General features: G+C 43.3%; 1 protein-coding gene across 4 annotated transcripts in view; it reads right to left on the minus strand.

The window, feature by feature from the left end:
- PKD1L1 (polycystin 1 like 1, transient receptor potential channel interacting) overlaps positions 1-21,609 on the minus strand; it is a 331,908-nt gene that overhangs the window by 18,279 nt on the left and 292,020 nt on the right. For 3 of the 4 annotated variants that reach the window (XM_033930462.1, XM_033930461.1, XM_033930460.1), the window contains exons 55-57: positions 18,151-18,341; positions 14,641-14,875; positions 4,430-4,534 (exon numbers count right to left, since the gene is read on the minus strand). In XM_033930462.1, coding sequence (XP_033786353.1) covers positions 4,430-4,534; positions 14,641-14,875; positions 18,151-18,341 — 531 coding nt within the window. Of the gene's footprint in view, positions 1-4,429; positions 4,535-14,640; positions 14,876-18,150; positions 18,342-18,440; positions 18,524-21,609 lie in introns of those variants that run through there. The other variant, XR_004538070.1, reaches the window with a different exon arrangement.

The raw sequence follows: 21,609 nt of genomic DNA on the forward strand, positions 1-21,609 counted from the left end.
ATTAAGGCTCAGAAGATATATACACTTCCCCCTCCGTATTCACGGTTTCTGTATCTACGGTTTCAATTATTCGCGATTTTAAGCCAAAAAAATCATTTTCATTTTTCGGGCTATTTAAAGCCCTGTAAATCCCCCCTTAAGCCTTACCTGGTGGTCTAGCGGGTTTTTGGGTAGGAGCGATCTTCCCACGCTCCTGCCCTGTGCAGAACGGTCACAAGAAATGGCTGCCTTGAGCTCCCATCGTAGCTCAGGCAGCCATTTCCTGTGCGCTATCTGCACAGTGCAGGAGCGTGGGAAGATCGCTCCTGTCTGAAAAACTGCTAGACCACCAGGTAAGGGGGGGGGCATACAGGACTTAAAATAACCGGGGTGGGGAGGGGAAGAGGGGGTTGGGGCAGAACCGGCCCGAATATTATTCGGGTTTTTTAAATATTTGCGGGCTGGCTCTGCCCCTAACCACCGCGGATACAGAGGGAGAAGTGTAGTAAGCTTGATCAGACAAATGGTCCATCAATCCCAAAAGATTTTAGTAAAGTCTGTTTACAGTAATTGGTACGCTTCATGAAAATTAGTTGAATATGCCTGCATTTTATTAACTTTTTGGTCAATATTAAGCCTTCAGCAGTTGGTGTTTTAAAAAAAATGCCGACTACCATGAGCAAAACTGGGAGCAGAGAAAGTTCACTAGTCAGCACATTTGCACATATTTATTTGCTCACATTGGAAAAAGAATCCTGCGGAGCCACGAGACTCGATCATCCAAGCTGGATAAGATAAGTGCTATATTTATTAGTAGAAAAGCATAATAGAAAAATATACAAGCACAGGCTGGATGTTTAATACCCTGAGATCAGATATAATATACAATAAGATATACAATAAGTGCGATGATGGTCCCGGAATGATCTCGTTGTGGCTCCCATACAGGAGATAAGAGACTGAGCACTTATTAATAGTAGGAAGAAATAATTTTAATATTTAATAATTAACACTAAGATTAGGGAATCACATATATAATGTACTGGAATATAAATAAGCAAGAATAATGGTATTCTTGGATAAAAGAATTAAAGAAGCTGGTAATTAATTTGAATTAGTTATATAACATATACCGACAATACAGACTTTATACTCCTAATTATTTAGTTTTGCAAATGTTCAATGCCAGGCCATATCTGAGTCCCAGCATTGAATATGCAAGACTATTTTTTCTTAGGCTCGCCACTCGTTTGATGTCCATTCAGGTACAGCATAAGATATTTATGGTTTCTGGCTGAATATCTTTACATATTGTAGTTCTAGCCCTTCTTTCCCTCTTGTCTCTGTTTGTAATTTTTTTAAAAATTTTTTTAGTTTATTAGTCTTTTAAAGTTGTTTTAGTTTTGTGTGTTTTTAAACTGTATTTTAGTTAATAGACGGTTTTAACATTTTTGTACACCACCTAGGTTTGATTAGGCGGTATAAGAAATTTAAATAAACTTGAAACTTGATCTAAAGGAGTCTGGCCAGTTCTGATTTCTGGGAGATACAGTAGAACAGTGTTCTTTGTTGCAAGGCCAGAGGGCCAACGGCATCCCCCATTGGCTCTACATGTGGCCCCTTGACTCTTCTCCCCTCTAGGTCTTGTTACTGGTACTACATCCACATCAGCTCTGTTTTCTACCTCCACCATTCAGATCTCTTTAAGTCCTGCGTTGGCCTAACGTCGTCATTATTCTCACTGCATTAACTGCCCCGGAGCCCATAGGGATTTAAAGGGCTTCGGGGCTGCTGCCACATGATAATCGCTAACATGGCTTTGTAAAAGGGAGGGGGGGGGTAATATTAAAAATCATGGTACACAATTTGAGAAGTCAATGTAATGTTTTTAGAAAGGATGCCATTCCTTCAGTCTTTTGGGCCTTCAAGATTAATCGAGCAGCTGTGTTTTAAATAATTTGAATTTTCTTCAATAGAAATTTAAACACTCTGCATAGATGCTATTACAATAATCCAGCTTATCGAAGAATGATACTTTGTACAACTATTTTAAAAGCTATTGGATCTAAACAATTTCTAATTCTTACTCATTTCCACAGTAGTTACTGATTCTTGACAGCCGCTTTCCTCCCTCTGAGTTTGTTCTGAACTACTGGACCCCCTTGTTACTGCCGTCCCCCCCCCACCGGAAGTCATAAAAATGACTCCGACAGAGTGGTCGAAGCATTATTTCCGCTGTGGGGGGGGGGGGCTGCAGAACCCAATTCATCAATTGAAGATTTGCTAGAAGTAATTTTAGGGTCACTCGCTAGTCTCACCCAGAACATGTTCACAACATGCCCCTTTACTTTGTTGGATGAACTTTGGTGGAAAACATGCAGATTCTGACATTTTGAAAATCATGATTCAGACATTTTTGACAAATGTACATGTTTCTGGCTGTTTCGAGATACTTATTTGCTTTGAAAATGAGCACCTAGGTCTCATTGCATAAAATGGGACCTGCGCTAAAATAGTATAAGTTAGTGGTGAAATAAAGCCAACGTTGATGGTTATATCCTTAAAAGGAGAGAAGGAGCATGCTAGTGCCTGGCTTTTTGTTCTTTGGGCTTTTCGTTTTATTACATATTTTCTTCTCTTTTTTGTAGGCTTTTTTTTTTTTAATTCTTTATTCATTTTCAATATTTTCAATAAGTGCAATACAAATTAAATACATTTTATATTTAAGACACTTAATATTCTTTCAAGAAACAAATCAATCTATATCCCTCCCCCACCCTATCCCATAACTATTATACATTTTTAATTTAATAATCAAATCTTCAAAAAACTCATCCAGGGGGAGGGAGGGAGGGTGGATTTATTTTTAAATGATTTCTCTGAATTCTTGTAAAATTAATGTATTGGATTATTTATTAGTGCTTATTATCTTTTTTTTGTAGGCTTTTTGAAATATATTGCTTGTTTATAGAGAACCTCAATAAATCTCATTATAATTTTTGAGGAATCTTATTCTTCTGATGGTCCTAACATGGAACAAGGAGAAAATTATTTTCTTCAGTACTATAAAGGCTCCTTTTACTAAGCTGCATTAGGGCTTTAACGTGCAGAATAGCACGCGCTACATTGCCGCACGCTCTAGACCTTAATGCCAGCATTGAGCTGGCGTCAGTTCTAGCCGTGTAGCGCGCAGTAATTTCCTGCGTGCACTAAAAACGCTAGCGCACCTTAGTAAAAGGAGCCCTAAGCTAACTAGGGCTTATGATCATAGGTCTTTATTGTTTGGAATTTTAGCAGTTTATGTCTGAAATGCTTTCCCGGGGTCAGAAAAATTGGAATGTATTGGTGTATCTGTGTCGTGAAAAAAAAAATGTGGCTTTTTAGCTGGTTTTCATTCAGTGGCCCAAAATAATTTTCCAGTGCCAGCCCCTCTGCTCCCAATATCAGCCCATCTTCTCCCAGCCCCAACATAACTGTAATAGTCCCCTTCTCTAAGCCCCCGTTATCAGCATCCCTTCTCCCAGTTCCAGCTTCTTCCTTCTATCTGACGCAGGGTCTCTCTGCTTCTTCACAAGTACCATGGGAGGATTTGAAATACAATAAACAGATTCTTCCTGTCTGTTTCTCAAGCAAATACAGAAAGTATCCTTGCATTGTAGAGTTTTATAAAGCTGGTGAAAAAAACTGAGAGATTGGTGAGCAAAAGTACAAACTACTGCCACTGCAAAGGGACAGGGCAGTGGTGGCCTGCTTCAATAACCTCATTTGGATGTGATGGCATTGGAGTATCACAATTTTTTAGTGGGTTTTTAAAAAATAAAAAAAAATAGGGTTCTCTGGTTATAACTGAAAATCAGAAGCCTGACAGGTGACAGACAGGTGGAAAATGCAATAGGACTCAATGCAAGTAACACTAATGCTCTATGAACAATGGTTCCAAAACCTGCTCTGAGGGACCTTTGTCAGATGCTTTTTTGGGGGATTTATTATGAGAAAAACCTGTATGCAACAGAAGAAATAACTTGTAAATCTGTCTCATGCACATTCATTGTTGATATCTCAAAGCCCAACTGGTTAGTCCCCCCCCCCCCCCAACAGATTTGGAAACCACTGCTCTAGAATTTTAGCAATCAGTCTGATCCTGTAGAATCAGTCTGGTTCTGTAATCTTTGTAAAAGTAGTCACTTTCATTGGGCCAAGAAGAACAATGTTGTGGTATGTGAACTTTAGCTACCACTCTGGGTTCCTCCAAAATCTCAAGCAGCACGTCTTTTCTGTTTAGTCCAATAAAAGGCAATGCCACCTAGTAACATATTCAAATTAAATGTGTTTTTTTCATGTAGCAAATTCATAAACAATTTCTGGGGTCTTATTTAGTATGTTTGGAAAAACTGGTGCGTAGTAATCATCTTCAGTCTTGCACTATAGATATGGAAAAAGAAAAACCAACCTCTATCCAGTTCCATGGTTCTTGCCAGTAACTCAGGAAACCCCTCTGAATCATGGTATGAAGTTGAAAATAAAGGTGACTGAGAATGAGTCCAAGGAAGACCAGCTATTAAAACAAAGAGAAAAAAAAACTTTTAAAAAATCATCTAAATTAATTTGACTCGATGGAGAAGGAGATATTGACTTCATCTTGGTTCTCTGAGACTGAAACCTCAGTATTGTTCTGAATCCAAATAGGGTTACTCTTGTATTCGAAGTCTTCCCTCTCCCTACCCTGCCTACCAGCTCTATTCAATTGAAAGGAAGAACTGGAATGAGAAGGCATAGGATGAAGTTGAGAGGTGACAGGCTCCAGAGTAATCTAAGGAAATACTTTTTTTTACAGAAAGGGTGGTAGATGTGTGGAACGGTCTCCCGGAAGAAGTGGTGGAGATAGAGACTGTGTCTGAATTCAAGAAAGCATGGGATAGGCACGTGAGATCTCTCAGAGAGAGAAAGAGATAATGGTTTCTGCGGATGGGCAGACTAGATGGGCCATTTGGCCTCTATCTGCCATTATGTTTCTATGTTTCAAAATCTTAACCTGGCTCTCCTAGGACATAGTGAACAACATTACAGCTTGCAGATGGTTTTAATCTGCCAACATAGTACAGAAGACAGCTGATAAATCATTCAGGATCCTCAATGTAATCATAATTGCAGATTCAAGCAGCCTAAAGTCTGTGCCTCAATTGTGGCTGGAGAAATTTGGAAGGGCTAGAGTGGAGCTGTGATGATAGCTTCAGTATTTGGAGAACAAGGCTAGAGCCAAGCAGGTCTCTGCCCTGAAACTGGCAAGGCCAAATCAAGATCAAGTATACATACGTAGTTCGTATCATACCTTATGCTATGAGTTTATCTTGTTGGATAGACTGGATGGACCGTATAGGTCTTTATTTGCCATCATCATCTACTATTGGTGGAATTTTCAAAACACTAAGACATCCATAAAAAGGCATAAATCTGCACTTGGACATTTTTCAAAACACAAAAAAGTCCAAAAATTGACACTTGGGATGTTTTTCTCTGTAAAACGTCCAAGTGCCAATAACTGAAACAAGAACTTAGATGTTTTGCAGGATGTTCATCCCTCCAAAACATCCAGCTCAGAAAGGGGCATGTTTTGGGTGGGATTTGGTCAGGCTATGGGCCTGGTTAGACTTGAATGCTGTGCACTAAGAATCGAACCTTTTGCAAGACATCCTAGATGTAACTTAGACGTTCTGAGTTAGACCTGTTTTAAAAGCATCTAAGTGCCAAAAAGGTATCCAAACTAATCAGATGACTACTGGAGGAATTTTGTTATGACCCCGCCCCCCACATACACACATATACACACACTCTCCCAGTGATCACTAACTTCCTCCCACCTCTCACAAATAAGAATAAAAGAGTACATATCTGTCTGTAGAACAGCAGCATCTGGTATGGGAAAGGTTAGCAGAGCATCACAGAGGTCTCTTAAGTAGCCTGGTGGATGGTCTAATGAGCCTTAGAGAAGAGGACCCAGGCCCATAAGACACTCTAACCACTACATTTATGGTGGAAAATGTAAGGCCTGAGAAATATCCAGGTTGAAAACATCCAAATTTAGACCATTTGGACGAGGGAAGGGCCAGCATTATAATGGACTGGCCACACAGAGATGCCAACAGAACAGTGGGCACTTTAGAGGGCGCTGCTGTGAACTTCACATAAAGGGTGCTAGAAGTACATCTCACCATAACCTCTTTATAATTTATGGTGATCCCTCCAAAACTCTCCCAAAACCTACTATACCCATCTGTCTACCACTCCAATAGCCCTTATGACTGCAGGTGGCACTTATATGATAGTATAATAGGGTTGTGGTGGACTCACACTTTCCACCATAAATGTAATGGTTAGAATGGCTTATGGACTGGGTCCTCCTCTCTATGGCTCATTAGCCCATCTACCAGGATAATTACGACACCTGTGTGATGCTCTGCTAACCTTTCTCATACCAGATGCTGCTGTTCTGCAGACAGGTATGTACTGTTTTCTTCATTTTTTTTTGGGGGGGAGGGGTGCGTCCACCAAAATCCTACTATACTGCCATATAGGTGCCATCTGCAGCCATTAAGGGCTATTGAGGTGGTAGATAGGTGGATATAGTAGGTTTTGGGGGAGTTATGGAAGGGTCACCATAAATTACCATATTTTTCACTCCAAAAAGGGGGTGGAAAAGTGGGTGCATCTTATGAAGTGAATATACCTCCGTCCCCCAGCATTCTGCTACTGCTCGTCGCCCTGCCACTATGTTCTGCTGCTGGTCACCCCCCCCCCCCCCCCAGGCATTCTGCTGCTTCTTGTCGTCCTCTTACCCGCTAGCCACCGCAGGAAAGGAAGGGAAGTGCCGGCGATGTGCACTTGGGCCCACAAGCCTTCCCCCGATGTCAAGTCTGACGTCGCAGAGAAGGTCCAGGCCAGCCAATCGCTGGCCCGGACCTTATCTCCAACGTCAGAATTGATGTCGGGGGAAGACTTGTGGGCCCAAGTGCACATCGCCGGCACTTCCCTTCCTTTCCTGCGGCAGCTAGCGGGTAAGAGGACGACAAGAAGCAGCAGAATGCCTGGGGGGGGGGGGGTGACCAGCAGCAGAACATAGGGGCAGGGCGACGAGCAGTAGCAGAACGCTGGGGGACGGAGGTATATTCACTTCATAAGATGTGGGCCCGACTTGTGGACACCGCCGGTCCTTCCCTTCATGAAGTTGTGGCAGCAGTGGGTGAGCGGTGGGAGGGAGGAAGGACAAAGGCTGGAAGGCAGTGAGGGGGAGGGGGCATGAACGCAAGACATAGGAAGGAAGGAAGGAGGGAGGGAGGGAATAGAAAGAGACAATTGTAACTGAGGAAGGAAGGAATGAAATAAAGAAAGATAGAAAGAACTAACTAGTGCAACCAGAAGTCACCAGACAACAAAGATAGGATTTCAATTTAGTGATCAAAATCTGTCTGCTACAGTATATTTGTCTATTTTTCTAGGGGGCTGGGTTCAGAAGCACAATTTGGTTCAGAATATTTTTTCTTGGTTTTTCCTCCTCTAAATCTAGTGTGCGTTTTATGGTCAGGTGCGTCTTATGGAACAAAAAATACGGTATAAGGGAGTTATTGTCAGATGTACTTCTGGCACCCTTTATGTGAAGTTCCTAGAATTGCCCTCTAAGGTGCTCCACTGTTCTAATGGTATGTCTATGTGGCCCTTCCCATATCCAAATGGTCTGATTTGGATGTTTGAACTTGGATGGTTTTGTGGTCAAAAATGAACAAAGTTGGACGTCAAGACATCTAAGTAAGCGATTTTCAAAAAAACCAAAACATATTGAGATGCCTTGTGGTGTTGGTTTTGAAAATGGTCATTTCTCCACCTCCGATTTTGGATGTCTTGCGGAAAAACATCAAAAGTCGGACTTAGATGTCATTTCAAAAATGCTCCTCCACATATATCTACTACTATTCCTAGCTGTGATTATGGGCCTTGGTAGCCTTTTTTGAATTCAGCTATTAAGTTTTTGTGATCTTGTGACACATATCAATAAAAATTTTGTTTGGTGACATTTGTCTGTTATTTAAGCCTGTGGCAAGTATTGGTCCTAGTGAAAAGAGGTATCTTTGTAAGGTGTGATAACTTTTAAAAGGAGGGGAAAAAGTGTTGAAGATCATGAGCTTTAGAGACCAGAATGATGCATACTACAATATCATCTTTTGCTGATACTTTTTAAAGTTTAATTTAATTTAAAATATATGAACCATTAGATGAAGTCAAACAACTCCCAATATGGTATATAATACAGTATAATATAAACAGCAACATCCAGTATATATCTTACGGTACACATTTATAATTCAAACAAATCTACATTCAAAAGCCAGCCAAATAACTAAAGTAGCTAAACCCAACACCCCCACAATATTACACCTATCGATCCCATCTCCAATTCATACTTAATGTTCCTGTACTTTTTCCAATCTTTTCTCTGCAGTTTCTTTAATATATCTACCTTTATAAAAGATACCCTTCTGTACCTTTTTCAAGCAGTATCTTTAGCCTGTGTGTTTATCATAAATGCCTTACTAATTCGCATGCTCTGGACTTTTTCCAAAACCACAATTCCAAAGGGAGATTGTTCTATAACACAGGGGCAGTGATGGGGAATGATCTTACATATGTGACATTTGCACCACTCCTGTAATGAAGACATTTTTTGTAAAATGTCTTGGAACTACTAATCTTCACATACATATATTTCAATTCCTGCTTCTTGGATGTCCAGAATATTAAGATCTACACTTTGGACCTAATTTTTGCTGTTTGTGGTGCTGGTAGCCAATATAATGTCTCTCATTTCAAAAACCACTCTTACTGGCATATTTTATGTTAGTTACAGTATTTTTTTTATCAGCTTTACTGGTGGGTCCATTAGAACAGTAGGTTCCCAACCCTGTCCCGGAGGACCCCCAGGCCAGTCGGGTTTTCAGGATAGCCCTAATGAATATGCAAGAGAGAGATCTACATATAATGGAGGTGCCAGGCATGCAAATCAGCTCCATGCATATTCATTAGGGCTATCCTGAAAACCCGACTGGCCTGGGGTCCTTCAGGATAGGATTGGAAACCACTGCATTAGAAGGTCAACACAGTAAACTAATTGGCTCAGCACCAAAAATCAAGCTACTGTTTTCAATCCTTTTTGATTCAGATATGGATCTAGACTCCTGAAACTTTTCAGAAGCTTATGGGAAAATTCAAGACCTGGAACTCAAAAGATGAACCTTTCAGTATAACATGCCTGACTTAATATAATCGCATGCCACCATTCTATCTGTCTTTATTTCTGTAGGTGGGCCTGACGGCCAGAGAGAGCAAGCATCCCTCCAGCCAGCCTTTCTTCATTAAAGGTACGGGGGGGGGGGGGGAAGGGTGTCGGAGTGGTCTTAGGGGTGTGGGGTGGAGGTCTAGAATCTTGGGGAGTGCCGGGAAGGGGGTCTGGAGATTTGGAGGATATCAAGGGGGGAGTCTCAAGGTTCAGGGTTGTTGCTAGTTGAGGGGTGTCAGGGGTTCCGGGGGAGTGGCAGCAGGAGGGAGTGGGCAACCCTTCTGATGGCTATTTTCTAGGGGTTGTTGGGGGTTTGGGGGGAGGGTATGGCAGCAGGAGGGAGTGGCCATCCCTCTTGCTGACTTGGGGGGTACTTGTTGGGATGGTCCCCTGCCACAGCTGCTCAGCTGATCGTGGCAGGGGTGTTTCCCCCCTTATCGGCTGAACCAGCATGACTCCCTGAAGCCGCAGCTTCAGGGATGCCTGCCGACTCAGCTGATTGGGGATTCCCTTGCCACAATCAGTTGATGGCAAAGGATCCCTTGATCAGGCAGGTGTGATTCTGTAACTGGCACTGGTTACATAATTGGGGGGGGGGGGGGGGGTAAGGCATCTGTTTTTACAGACAGATGTGATTCTGTGTGTAATTCTCAGCAACTACTTAGGCGGCTGCTGAGACCGCATCCTGTACAGAATCTGCCCTTTAATGCACAATCCAAGCAAGCAATATTGAATCTAAGTCCCCTTTTATTAAGCCGCATTAGGGTTTTTTTTAAATCACTAGCCACTGCGGTAAAAGCTCCAATGCTCATAGGAATTCTGTGAGCATTGTAGCTTTAACTGCAGCAGCTGGCAATAAAAATCCTAATGTAGCTTGATAAAAGGGGGCCTTAATGAATTTGCAGAAGCTGAAGAACATTTCAGCCAACTGTTTGAGGTCACAACACAGGGGACTGTGCTTTGGAGACCACTGCCTTAGGGTTCTCTGATGCTGATAGAATTGCCCCAGAAAAAAAGAGAAAAGAAAGTACAGAGCTCAGGGAAAAGATGGATTGTCCATACAAAGATTAACATCTTACATAAATATAAATTTGGAAACTAAAATCTATTTCTAATTCCACCAGGTTCTCTTAAAGTTTCCTGTCCTACCCCAGATGGTATATAAATCAGATACATCTCTAATGTAATTTTATTTCATCTTCAGACATTCACATCCTATTGGTTGATTAGTCTGGACTTAGGTTAAAGGTGGGATCAAAGGTCATCATAATTGACTGTATACCTCTCCTCTTTCTTCTGTAGTTTGATGAAATACCTTGAACCCTGAGGGAGAAATAGGCTGAGACCCCCCCTTTCCATAACCTGTCTCTCTGATGTTCAGCCAGCAGCAGTAAGTGTTTTGCTGCCTTCCACCAGCATTATTCCTGGATATTTAATGCCAGGTCCTGTCCAGGATTGGGCACTGAATATCCAGGTATTTTTTTGAGCTGGCTAAGACATAGCTGGGGGGGATTAAGGGGTTTTCCCTCACTAATGCTGCAGTTGTATCACTGGGCAGCAGAGGGCACCAGATAAATGTGGGGGAACTACATCTTCTAGAATACACTGGGCTTTTCAGCTCAGTACTGAGATCCTTTGAGGGAAGTAATACAACCCTGATAAATCATAGGGGCGGGTCTCAGGCAGATAAGAGTGTAAATACCTCAGAGTGCAGTAAGACTCTCAGTTATCCCTAGATGTGGGCTGAGGCAGAAGCACTGGGAAGCTAAGTAGAGCAGAGTGGCTCTGGAAAGAAAAGCCTTCCCTAGCTGTGGGTTGGAAAGCAGCCCTAGGAAGGAGTGGAGTGTGAGAAAGAGAGACAGTTAAGTGACAGGAACGTTCTTTGCATGGTTGAGGTAAGCCAGTGATATTGAAATTGTGCTAAAGTGTGGGGCAAACAATGACAAATAAACTTTCGTTCATACACAAGTGTGTCCTGGCTGTGAGTATATGCTGACCTCTCTTAGAAATCCTGATCAGTCCTGTCACAAGTCAATATTCAGCCCATCACCACCTAAGTTACACAGCTTAAGGATAGGACTGCTATTTATGTGGCCCAATTTAAATGGTTTACTTATGTTTTGAAAGGCTAAATATCGACACTTAACCCAACTCTACCCCTGGAACGTCCATGAATTAGCCACTTTTGAATTTGGCACTAACTGGTCATTTTCAGCAGAGCTAACCAGTCAAATGCTACTAAAAATGACCAGATAGCCATAAACATGCTCTTTAACTGGTCAGCATCCATTTCCAGCTGATAAATCATTTTGAATATTGACTGGTATGATTCTATAATGCTGAATACATTGGCATCCATAACTTGATTGCAGATCATAAATTTAACAGTATTATTCAATCAATCTAGCATGATGAATCCTATCATTAATTCCTTTTTCTCAAGGGTTCTATTGCCCAACTGATAAATATTAGGTAAATAGCATATTATAACATCAGTTCTAGGGAAATATGGATGACACTTCCATTGAACTTTTCAACCAGCCCATGGTCATAGTCACCAATGATCTCTGTTTCCCCTCCTCTACATAACCCCAATCTGGGGAAAAATAAAAAGGACTCAGAAATCAGAATCACTTAATTGTCACTAGTTAGGAAATACTCACCCTTCATATTAGTATTAATATCATGCCATACCTCTTTTTTGTATCTGGCTTTTGCTGAAACCCCACTAGCTGGACGAGAAATAGATTCCACTAAGGGGCAATGTGGTGGGAATATTAAGGAGTGATGCCCTTTGCTTTTCCCCTTTAGAGAGCTGGTTACATCAGTAGCTGTGTTTTAAATTCCCTGCTAGTATAAGTGGGTGGGTTTCTCAACCAAGGAGCAGATCAAGGAGAACTCCAGCTGGGTTCAGGATAGTTCCAAACCCAAGAACAGAAGTAGCAAGATGGAAAGACTTCTTGATCTGCTAGACCCTTAAAATGCAGCTGTTCAATCCTGCAGGGACTTTGCAATTCTGTTTTGCAGTCCTTTTGATACCCATATATATGGTACTCGTATATTAAATCTTCCCATCAGTGAACAGGATTTCTTGGTCAGGGAATCATTTGAAGAAAACACTGCTAATGAATACCACTCATAGATATAACTTGAGGGGGTAGAGCTAAGAGGATTATTCCACCCCCAAAACTTTCTAAGTGCTGGTGCTAACATTATCCTTTCAGATAGTATGTCATCCAAACTAAGCAGGCCTACAATAAGCACCTAGGATCTGATATTCCAAAAATGATGAGCTCCAAAATGTATGCTTTAATTTCAGCTAAACATATGAGTCTTTCAGCTGAAAATCCATCTTAATTTAGGAGCTTAAAGTTGAGGGGAGAATTCATCAAGGGGCATTAAACCGACTTAGCATGCACTAATTGATATTAGTGTGTACTAAATGCTGATGCCCATTATATTCCTATAGGTGTCTTAGCATTTAGAACCCCTTGATCAATTCCCAAGTGTATAAATTTAGGCTTGACATTCATTTGCCTAGATTTATGATCCTAATTTATGAGCCTAGTGCTGAAACTCAGTGCTAAGCTCACTTTCTTCCCAGCCCTGTATCCCACCAACTTTTGACGCTCCTAAATTTAGAAGCTAGCAAAATTTTAAGCCTAATTTTAAGAACGAGAGGTATTTTTCAGCGAGGCTTCCCAAAGATTCTAGAAGGCTTGTTTCAACCATTATCTAATCAATGTCATATTACACAGAATCAACTTTTAGAACATAAGAACATAAGAATTGCCGCTTATGGGTCAGACCAGTGGTCCATCGTGCCCAGCAGTCTGCTCACACGGCGGCCCTTAGGTCAAAGACCAGTGCCCTATTTGAGTCTAGCCTTACCTGCATACGTTCTGGTTCAGCAGGAACTTATCTAACCTTTTCTTGAATCCCTGGAGGGTGTTTTCCCCTATAACAGCCTCTTGAAGAGCGTTCCTGATTTCTACCACTCTCTGGGTGAAGGAGAACTTCCTTATGTTTGTACAGAATCTATCCCCTTTTAACTTTTGAGAGTGCCCTCTCGTTCTCTCCATCTTGGAGAGGGTGAACAATCTCTCTTTCTCTACTAAGTCTATCTTGAATGTTTCTATCATGTCCCCTCTCAGTCTCCTCTTTTCAAGGGAGAAGAGGCCCAGTTTCTCTAGTCTCTCATTGTACGGCAACTCCCCTAGTCCCTTAACCATTTTTGTCACTCTTCTCTGGACCCTTTCGAGTAGTACTATGTCCTTTTTCATGTACAGTGACCAGTGTTGGATACAGTATTCCAGGTGGAGGTGCATCATGGCCCGGTACAGTGGCATGATAACCTTCTTAATCATTCCTAGAATTCTGTTTGCCCTTTTCGCCGTCGCTGCGCATTGCACAGACGCTTCATTGACTTGTCTACAAGTACTCCCAAGTCTCTTTCCTGGGGGCTCTCTATGAGTACAGCACCGGACATTCCTCGAGTGTGTTTATAACTCATTGTAGGTCTTCACAATCATTCTGTGTCCTCACTACTCTGAATAACTTTGTATCAGTGGCGTACCAGGGGGGGTGGGGGGATGGTACGCCCCGGCGACGGCACTCAGCGGCATCAGCGCCCCCCACCTCCGCGATGGCACTCAGCCGCTGAGTGCCGTCGCCATTGCAGCCCAGGAATTTTCAAGACCTGGCCAGCTGTGCACCCCCCTAAGGCTGAACCTGGGCGGACCGCCCCCCCCCTTGGTACGCCACTGCTTTGTATCATCCGCAAATTTAATCACCTCACTCGTCATACCAATTTTAAGATCGTTTATAAATATGTTGAAGAGCACGGGCCCAAGTACCGAACCCTGTGGCACTCCACTCGTGATGCTTTTCCAGTCCAAGTATTGTCCATTTACCACCAACTCTCTAAGCTTTCCTTCTGTACAAAGAATTACATCTAGTAGAATGTTGCAAGTATCTGTGATGTATCAAGCAGCTTTAATATGGATCTGTTCCTAAATCTATAAGGTTGATCCCAAACTATTTTCTATTTAGAAGAGAACTGAAGAGTTTTTCTTTCATAAAGGTTTACTTTATATGGTGTTATTTGATTGAACTTTTTTGCATATCCTGGAGAATGCTCTAGTTTTTTTTATTTACTTGCATCCTTCATTGAACTTTTTGGTACTTGCGAGTAATAACTTAATGTAATGCAAATTTTCACAGAGGCCAATTTATGAGCAAAACTCTCAAAGTTAAGAGCATAAGTCATTTAAATATCAGGCTCCTAATACTTACCTTTCAACTAACAGCATAGAAACATAAAAACCGTGTCTTACCTCAGAAGCCATTATAAAGTAATCTAGAACTGAGACAATTCGGTAGATACCGACTGACTCAATGAATGCCGATGGAAAAACACCACCCGAGAGAGGCATCTCAGCGAGCAGGGATACAGCAGTAAAAAGATTAGTTGGAGGGTTGTAGAGAGCAAATTCCACTGTTATTGCTCTGGTACTTTTGCCTATCCATCTGTTCTGTCTCAGTTTCAATAATGTTGAGTAGGCTTCCCTTCTACAAGACAAAAAGATTTTAAAGAAAGACTAACTCAGGGAACTCTGGCAGACAAACCAAACTAGCTTGATTTTTGTTTTCATTCAGTGTTCATTATGTGAAACAACTGTGAAATTTTAAAGCCTGCCAACATCATCTACTGTGTAATGCAGCATTTTCTAATGAATTCTAACAAAGGAATAATCTGAATGGAATAGCGAGTCACAACAAAATATAAAGAGGAATTTTAGCTACCTGACAGTAGAGTATTTACCCACTTTCATAATGCCTGTATGTTGACTGCATACCAAAGATATGCTTCCTATGTTGGATGGGGAGGGGGAAGGAAAACCTTTCAGTGGTTTGTCTGGAAGCTACTTGAATGCATACAGTCTTCAAACAGGTAAACATGTTGTAGGCTTAACTTATGAAAACAAAAAGCAATCCAACTGGTCTGCAGTGAAAAGCAATCGAGACAAACAAAGAAAAACTACAGACAAAAGAACAAGATGCAGGCTAAGCTTATTAAAACACATTTGTGCTGCGGTTAGTGTCACCACCTTTTTACAAGCCAGGGGACCCGACACGGCCCGTGTTTTGGTTAGCATGCCTTCATCAGGGGTCCCTAATTTGAAAGATATCAAGCAAAACCACAACTATAATAAACTTAGGCCTGTGTGAAAAAAGCTAAATAAATCCCCGTAATAGTAACTCCATGCAGCAATACCCTGCATGGAGTTACTGCTATGGCAATTTATTTAGCTCTAACACTGCGTGCACCGGCTTCTTTTCTCTGCCGAAACAGGAAGCTATGTCATTCCTGTTTCAGAGGAGAAGGGAAGCCAGCGTGTGTAGTGTTAGAGCCCCGTGGTCTGGGTTTTATTTGCTTATGGGCGAGAGGGCAGCAAGGGAGTGGGAGGGAGGGAATTTAACCTTACTAGGCAGTCGGGGGGGGGGGGAGGAGAGAAATGCTGATATACCCAATTGGGGAGAGAGAGGGAAGGAGGGAGTAGGAAGACCAGGAAAGGGAGAAGAGAAGAAAGAGAGATGGCAAGACCATGGGAGGGAGGGGAAGGAAAGCAGATACCAGACCATGGAGAGGGAAGGAAGGAGACAGATGCCAGACCAGGGGCATGGAAGGAGGGAGAGAAAGGAAGGAGAGAAAATGCCAGATAATGGAGGGGGAGAGAGCGATAGAAGAGAAGGATGTGCAGAAAGATGCCAGGGTATGGGGGTAGGGAAGGGAAACTAAAGAGGCAGATTCCAGAGCAGAGAGAAAGGAAGGAGAGGAGATGCCAAAGCATAAAGGGGGAGGGAGAGATAGAAGAGAAGGAAAGAAAAGGAGAGAGATGTCAGGCCATAGGGTTGAGTGAGAAGGAAGGAAAGAAGAGATGCCAGAGCATAGGGGAAGGGATGGAGACCGAAAAATGGAAAGGGGGGTGAAGCTGAAATGAATCATGTACAAAGGAGAGAAGGGGCAGAGGACAGACAATTTATTGAAGGGACATAGAAAGAGGGAAGATGCCATATGGAAGAGAGCGAGAGGGTGGACATTGGATGGAAAGGGCAGAGAAGGCATTGGATAGAAGGGGAGAGACAGAGATGGAACAGTAGATGAAAGGGGTAGAGAGAGGGACAGACACTGAATGGAAGTGGGGAGGGGGCAGACATTGAATGGAAGGGGGTAAGAAGGGGAGCAAATGCTGGAAGGAAGTGGGGAGGAGAAAGAAAAAAGGGCACATGCTGGATTGGGGGAAGAGGATAGAGTTAGATACTGGAAGGGGTGAGGGAAAGAGATGGCAAGCTATAGGTAAACACAATGAAAGAGGGAACTTGAGGACTGAATAGTAAGAAAGAATTTAGACAGAGGCAGAAATTAAATTGAGAAGGAAGACCAGGGAAGAACAGGAGGAAGGGAGTGGAGAGAGAGAGATGCCAGAGCAGGGGGGAAGGGGAAGAAACAGATACCAGACCTGGGAGGAGGAAAGGAGGAAGGAGACAGATACCAGATCTGCTAGGAGGGAGGAAGAGATGGAAGGGAAGAAGACAGATGCCATACCATGGGGGGAGCGGAGAGAAGTAGATGGATGCCACACCAATGGGGGGGAGGGAGAGATGGAAGGGGAGGCAGACAGTTTCTGGAAGAGGCATAGAGAGCAGATGCCATATGGAAGAGGCAGAGAGAGGGCAAACAGTGGATGGAACGTAAATATGAGAAGAAAATGGGTAAATAAATGGGGTGGGGCATGGTGAGGAGGTGGGGTTGGGTGGAGCAGGGGGCCCAGTGGACTTGTATGCCTAGGGGCCCTCGATGAATTAATCCTGCCTTGCAAACTCCTCTTATTGACCCACAAGTGTATTCACTCTGCAGATCCTCAATATCTCTCATCTCTTCCTACACCGTGCCCTAGGAACTTCATTCTTTGGGTAAGTCTCTCTTGTCTGTACCCTTCTCCTCTACTGCTATCTCCCAACTCCATCCATTCTGCCTTGCTGCACCATATGCCTGTCTGAATCAGTATGCCAAGCTCCATCTCTGATGGTATTCAAATCTAGGCCCAATGCCCACTTTTTCGAAGCTGCGTTTAGATCCTAACCCTTCCAGCTTGTAATACACTATATCTGTTTCTCACTTCCTCTGTAGCCCTTATCTCTTCATCCCTTTGTATTTCCCTTCATAAGAAGCATAAATTGATCTACCCTGTGTGTCTGTCATAATTAGACTGCAAGCTCTTTTGAACAGGGACCATTTTTGCATTTTTAATATATAGTGCTGCATGCACCTGGTAGTGCTATAGAGATAATAGTACTTAAGGCTTTGAGTGCACACAGGTTTAGCTTTTCAGAACAGCTGACCTAATTGACATGTTAGCTAATTTAGTTTCACGCTCACTTGGATCAGTACCCAAATATCACTGCCCAATTTATACAATCTGGGGGTAAGTGCTCGCTTCTACCCAGATATGCGTGTATACACAGTTGAACTAAGGATTCCTAAGATGCATACATACCATAATTGTCTGTTACAAAAGAGAAATTAAGCATTTAAAGTAATTTGTCAACTTCAAACTTGCTGTTTTACATCTAATTGTTAGAATCTGGTAGTGGACGAAGTTGTCTAGATAATATTCCTGCTCAGAGCGGCTTGCTGATTTTTAACCTCGGTGTGAAATGATTCCAGTTCTCTTACCTGTTTGGCTACGTTAAGTATATGCTTTGTGAAAAGAAACTGGACAACTGGTTGAAACTGGAAGAGTTTGCAAGAAGTTGGGGTTGAAGTTATCTCATTACTTTACCTTGACCTTCCAAGATTCTCTGTTACTCCCATTCCTGTATAACACTGTGTCTGGCCACACTGGTGATAGATTTCGGGTTGAATCACCTCATTTTCCCCCATGCTTGATGTGTTAGTATCTTCAAATACTTGGATTTCTGGGCTATAGCGAGGCACACAATTCGAAGTAAGGGAGAAAAACTGGGGAGGAAACTGTAATATCAACAAGAAAGAAATAAAAATAGAGAACAGGTAAAATAACTTTCTTTACTTCTCGGTGACATCTTTCACTCTTACTTCCTCACTGCTCACCCTAGTGCCTCTACTTCCATAGCCAGCCCCATGCACCCAATCACTTTGATCCTTCCTCTCGTGCTACATTATCATGCAGATTCCTATTTGAAGAAAGAGATTGGTTTTACTCTCATAGCATATATGGACTCCTTCCATTTTCTTAACGATTACATGTCCATTGATGCAGTGGGTCAAAGACTGGAATAATGATAGTATATTCTGCTCATGCCTTAATTCACCACAAAGAATGAGGTAGCAATAAATGTTATATCTTCTTCAAAATGGGTACTAAAATCTCCCTGGCTCTTTGTCATAAAAAGTCTTTGATCTTCACATAGAAAATAAAATAAACCTAAAGAAAAAATTTGGGGCTAGATTCACTAAGCAAACTGATCGTGTACCGATCAGTTTGCGAGCCCTTTACGACCAGATTTCCCTCCTGCAGTATTCACCAACGCCTGTAGTGATCCGATCCTGATTGTCCCACGTAAATTAGTAAAATCCCATGCAAAATAGCCAAGCGATTGATTCACTAACAATGGCCAATCAGGGGCTTCCTTAGACTCCTCCCTAAGGAAGTCCCTGATTGGTTGAGTTGCCCCGGCCCCTCCAAAGGGAGGAGCCTGAGGCGCCACAGCCAATAAGTGCCTTAGGCCTCTCCCCGTGCATCAGAGGTTTGCGCCGGGGCGGGGCCTAAGGCCACTATTGGGGTGGCAGGTGGCCAGAGAGCAGGAGCAGGAGGATTTTCCTCCTGCTCCCGAAGATTTTGAGCGGTGTAGGAGCAGGAGGAGGGTCCGGGCACCCCTCATGCTCTTGAAGATAAGTCTCCAAGGAGCAGGAGGGACCGGGCATCCCTCCTGCTCCCAACAATTGTAAAGGTACCGGAGTGGGTGGGCTGGGCCAGGGGGTGGGAAGGCAAAGAGCAGGAGGGACTGAGCACCCCTCCTGTTCCCAATTTTGGTGTCGGGTTGGGCCGTGTCGGGGGTGGGCCATGCCGGGAAGGGGGGAGTGCCGTGCTTCACTGCCTCTTCTTCTTTTTTGGTTTTAATGCTGATAGCAGAAGGGAGTTGGCATCCCTCCTGCTTTTTTCTGTGTGTGTGGGGAGGGGGTGCAGCAGATCAGGGCAGGCAGGAGAGATCAGGGCCTGGGGGTGTTGGGCAGATCTCTCTTACCTGCTCCCAGACTCTCCTGTTCTCTGCCGCCGTTCTCCGCAGTGCAGGCCCGCTTTAAAACCACGGGCTTGCACTGCAGGGAATGGCGGCAGAGAGTAGGAGAGTCCAGGAGCAGGGAAGAGAGATCTGGGCTGGGCTGAGCCCTGACAGCAGTGACAGGAAGCTGCTTCTCCTGTTACTACTGTCAGGGTGTGCGCATGAGCGGGGATCGCTCTGGCCGTGGGTAGGGGGCGTGTAAACGATCATCCCCCATTTGCATGCAGGCCTTTACTGAATTGGTCGGCCGGCATGCAAACGGAAATGGATCACACACAGTTTGGAAGTTTAGTGAATCCTGCCCTATGTCATAAATTTTTGTTAGCTATGAATATATTTTATTTTATTTGCTATGTGAGGAATAAAGGGGGGGGGGTCATTATTGTTCCTTAATGTTTTTCTGAATATAAAATATTAATTAAATTTCCTTAATTTAAAAAAAAGGGTTTTGATCTTCTATTATAACACCTTTACAAAATGTTTCTTTTAATAAATTTTCTTGTAAAACATCCCAAAATCCCAAATAGTATATTTATATGCAAAGGAGATGAAGGAGAGAAACATTAGAACTTCAATTTCCTTTCCATTTTTCACTCCTATTGCCCCTTTAAGAATTGAAGGGTTCCTGGTGAATCAAGTAAAGATGCATTGATTTAGATCAGCGGTCTCAAACACGCGGCCCGCGGGCCACATGTGGCTCTCCAAGTTTTATTTGCGGCCCGCGGTCTGGACTGGATAATTCCTTCCTTTTGGAGCAGCAGCGGGTCTGGCCGGTTCGTTCCGTTCAAAGCCGCGGGTTGGCGGCTCCTTGCGCTATTCGCTCCTGCATCGGAAGCCTTTCTGACATCACAACATCAGAGAGGCTTCAGACGCAGGCACGGATCTCGCAAGGAGCCGCCCCCCGCGGCTTTGAACGGAACGAGCCGGCCAGACATGCTGCTGCTCCAGTGGCGTACCAGGGGGGGGGGCGGTCCGCACAACTGGTCACCCTCCACTGTTCTTCATAGAGTGCCGCTCGTCTAGAGCAGGGGTGCCCAACTGCTTCCCTTCCCTTCTCACCGCCGGCACCATGCTCTATGATCTCCCTGCTTCTCTCGCCGCCCGACCTCAATTCTGACGTCGAGAGGAGGTTCTGGCTAGCCAATCGCTGCCTGGCTGCCTGGAACGTCCTTTCCGACGTTAGAATTGACGTCGGGCGGCGAGAGTTGGTCGGCCCCGTGGAGATCTCGGCCTGTTCCCGATGGCATCAGCAGCAGCCTATTCCCCGGTGGCGGTGGCATGGGGGAGGGCAGGAAGGAAGAAAGAAAGAAGGGGGGGGGCAGGGAGCCAGAAAGAAAGAAGGGAGGGGGGACAGGGGCCAGAAGGAAAAAAGAAAGAAGGGGGGGGACAAGGAGCCAGAAACAAAGCAAAAAATGGGACAAGGAATCAGAGAAAGACAGACATAGAAAAAGAAAGAAAAAGTTGGGGGAGGGAATGAGGTCTGGAGGAGAGGAAGCATACAGGAGGCTGAAAGAAGAGAAGAAATATTGGATGCACAGTCAAGAATAAAGTGCAACCAGAGACTGATGAAATTACCAAACAAAGGTAGGAAAATGATTTTATTTTCAATTTAGTAATAGAAATGTGCCAGTTTTGAGAAAGAAAAGATATTAAACTTTAAATGTGAGTGCTGCAGAAAAAATAGAGTACTTGGAGGGCCGCAGAAAAAATAGTTAATGTCTTATTAAAGAAATGACAATTTTGCATAAGGTAAAACTGTTAAAGGAAAGTTTTATAAACTATAAAGAGTTTAACCTCATGCAAAATTGTCATTTCTTTAATAAGACATTAACTATTTTTTTCTGCGGCCCTCCAAGGACCTACAAATTCAAAATGTGGCCCCGCAAAGGGTTTGAGTTTGAGACCACTGATTTAGATTGTGATAGTAGAGATAAGGAGAGGGAGGGTTAAGGAAGAGCTGTCATTTGCTTTTGAGGAGG

Source organism: Geotrypetes seraphini, chromosome 2 (genome assembly GCF_902459505.1).
Source record: "Geotrypetes seraphini chromosome 2, aGeoSer1.1, whole genome shotgun sequence".
NCBI lineage: Eukaryota > Metazoa > Chordata > Amphibia > Gymnophiona > Dermophiidae > Geotrypetes > Geotrypetes seraphini.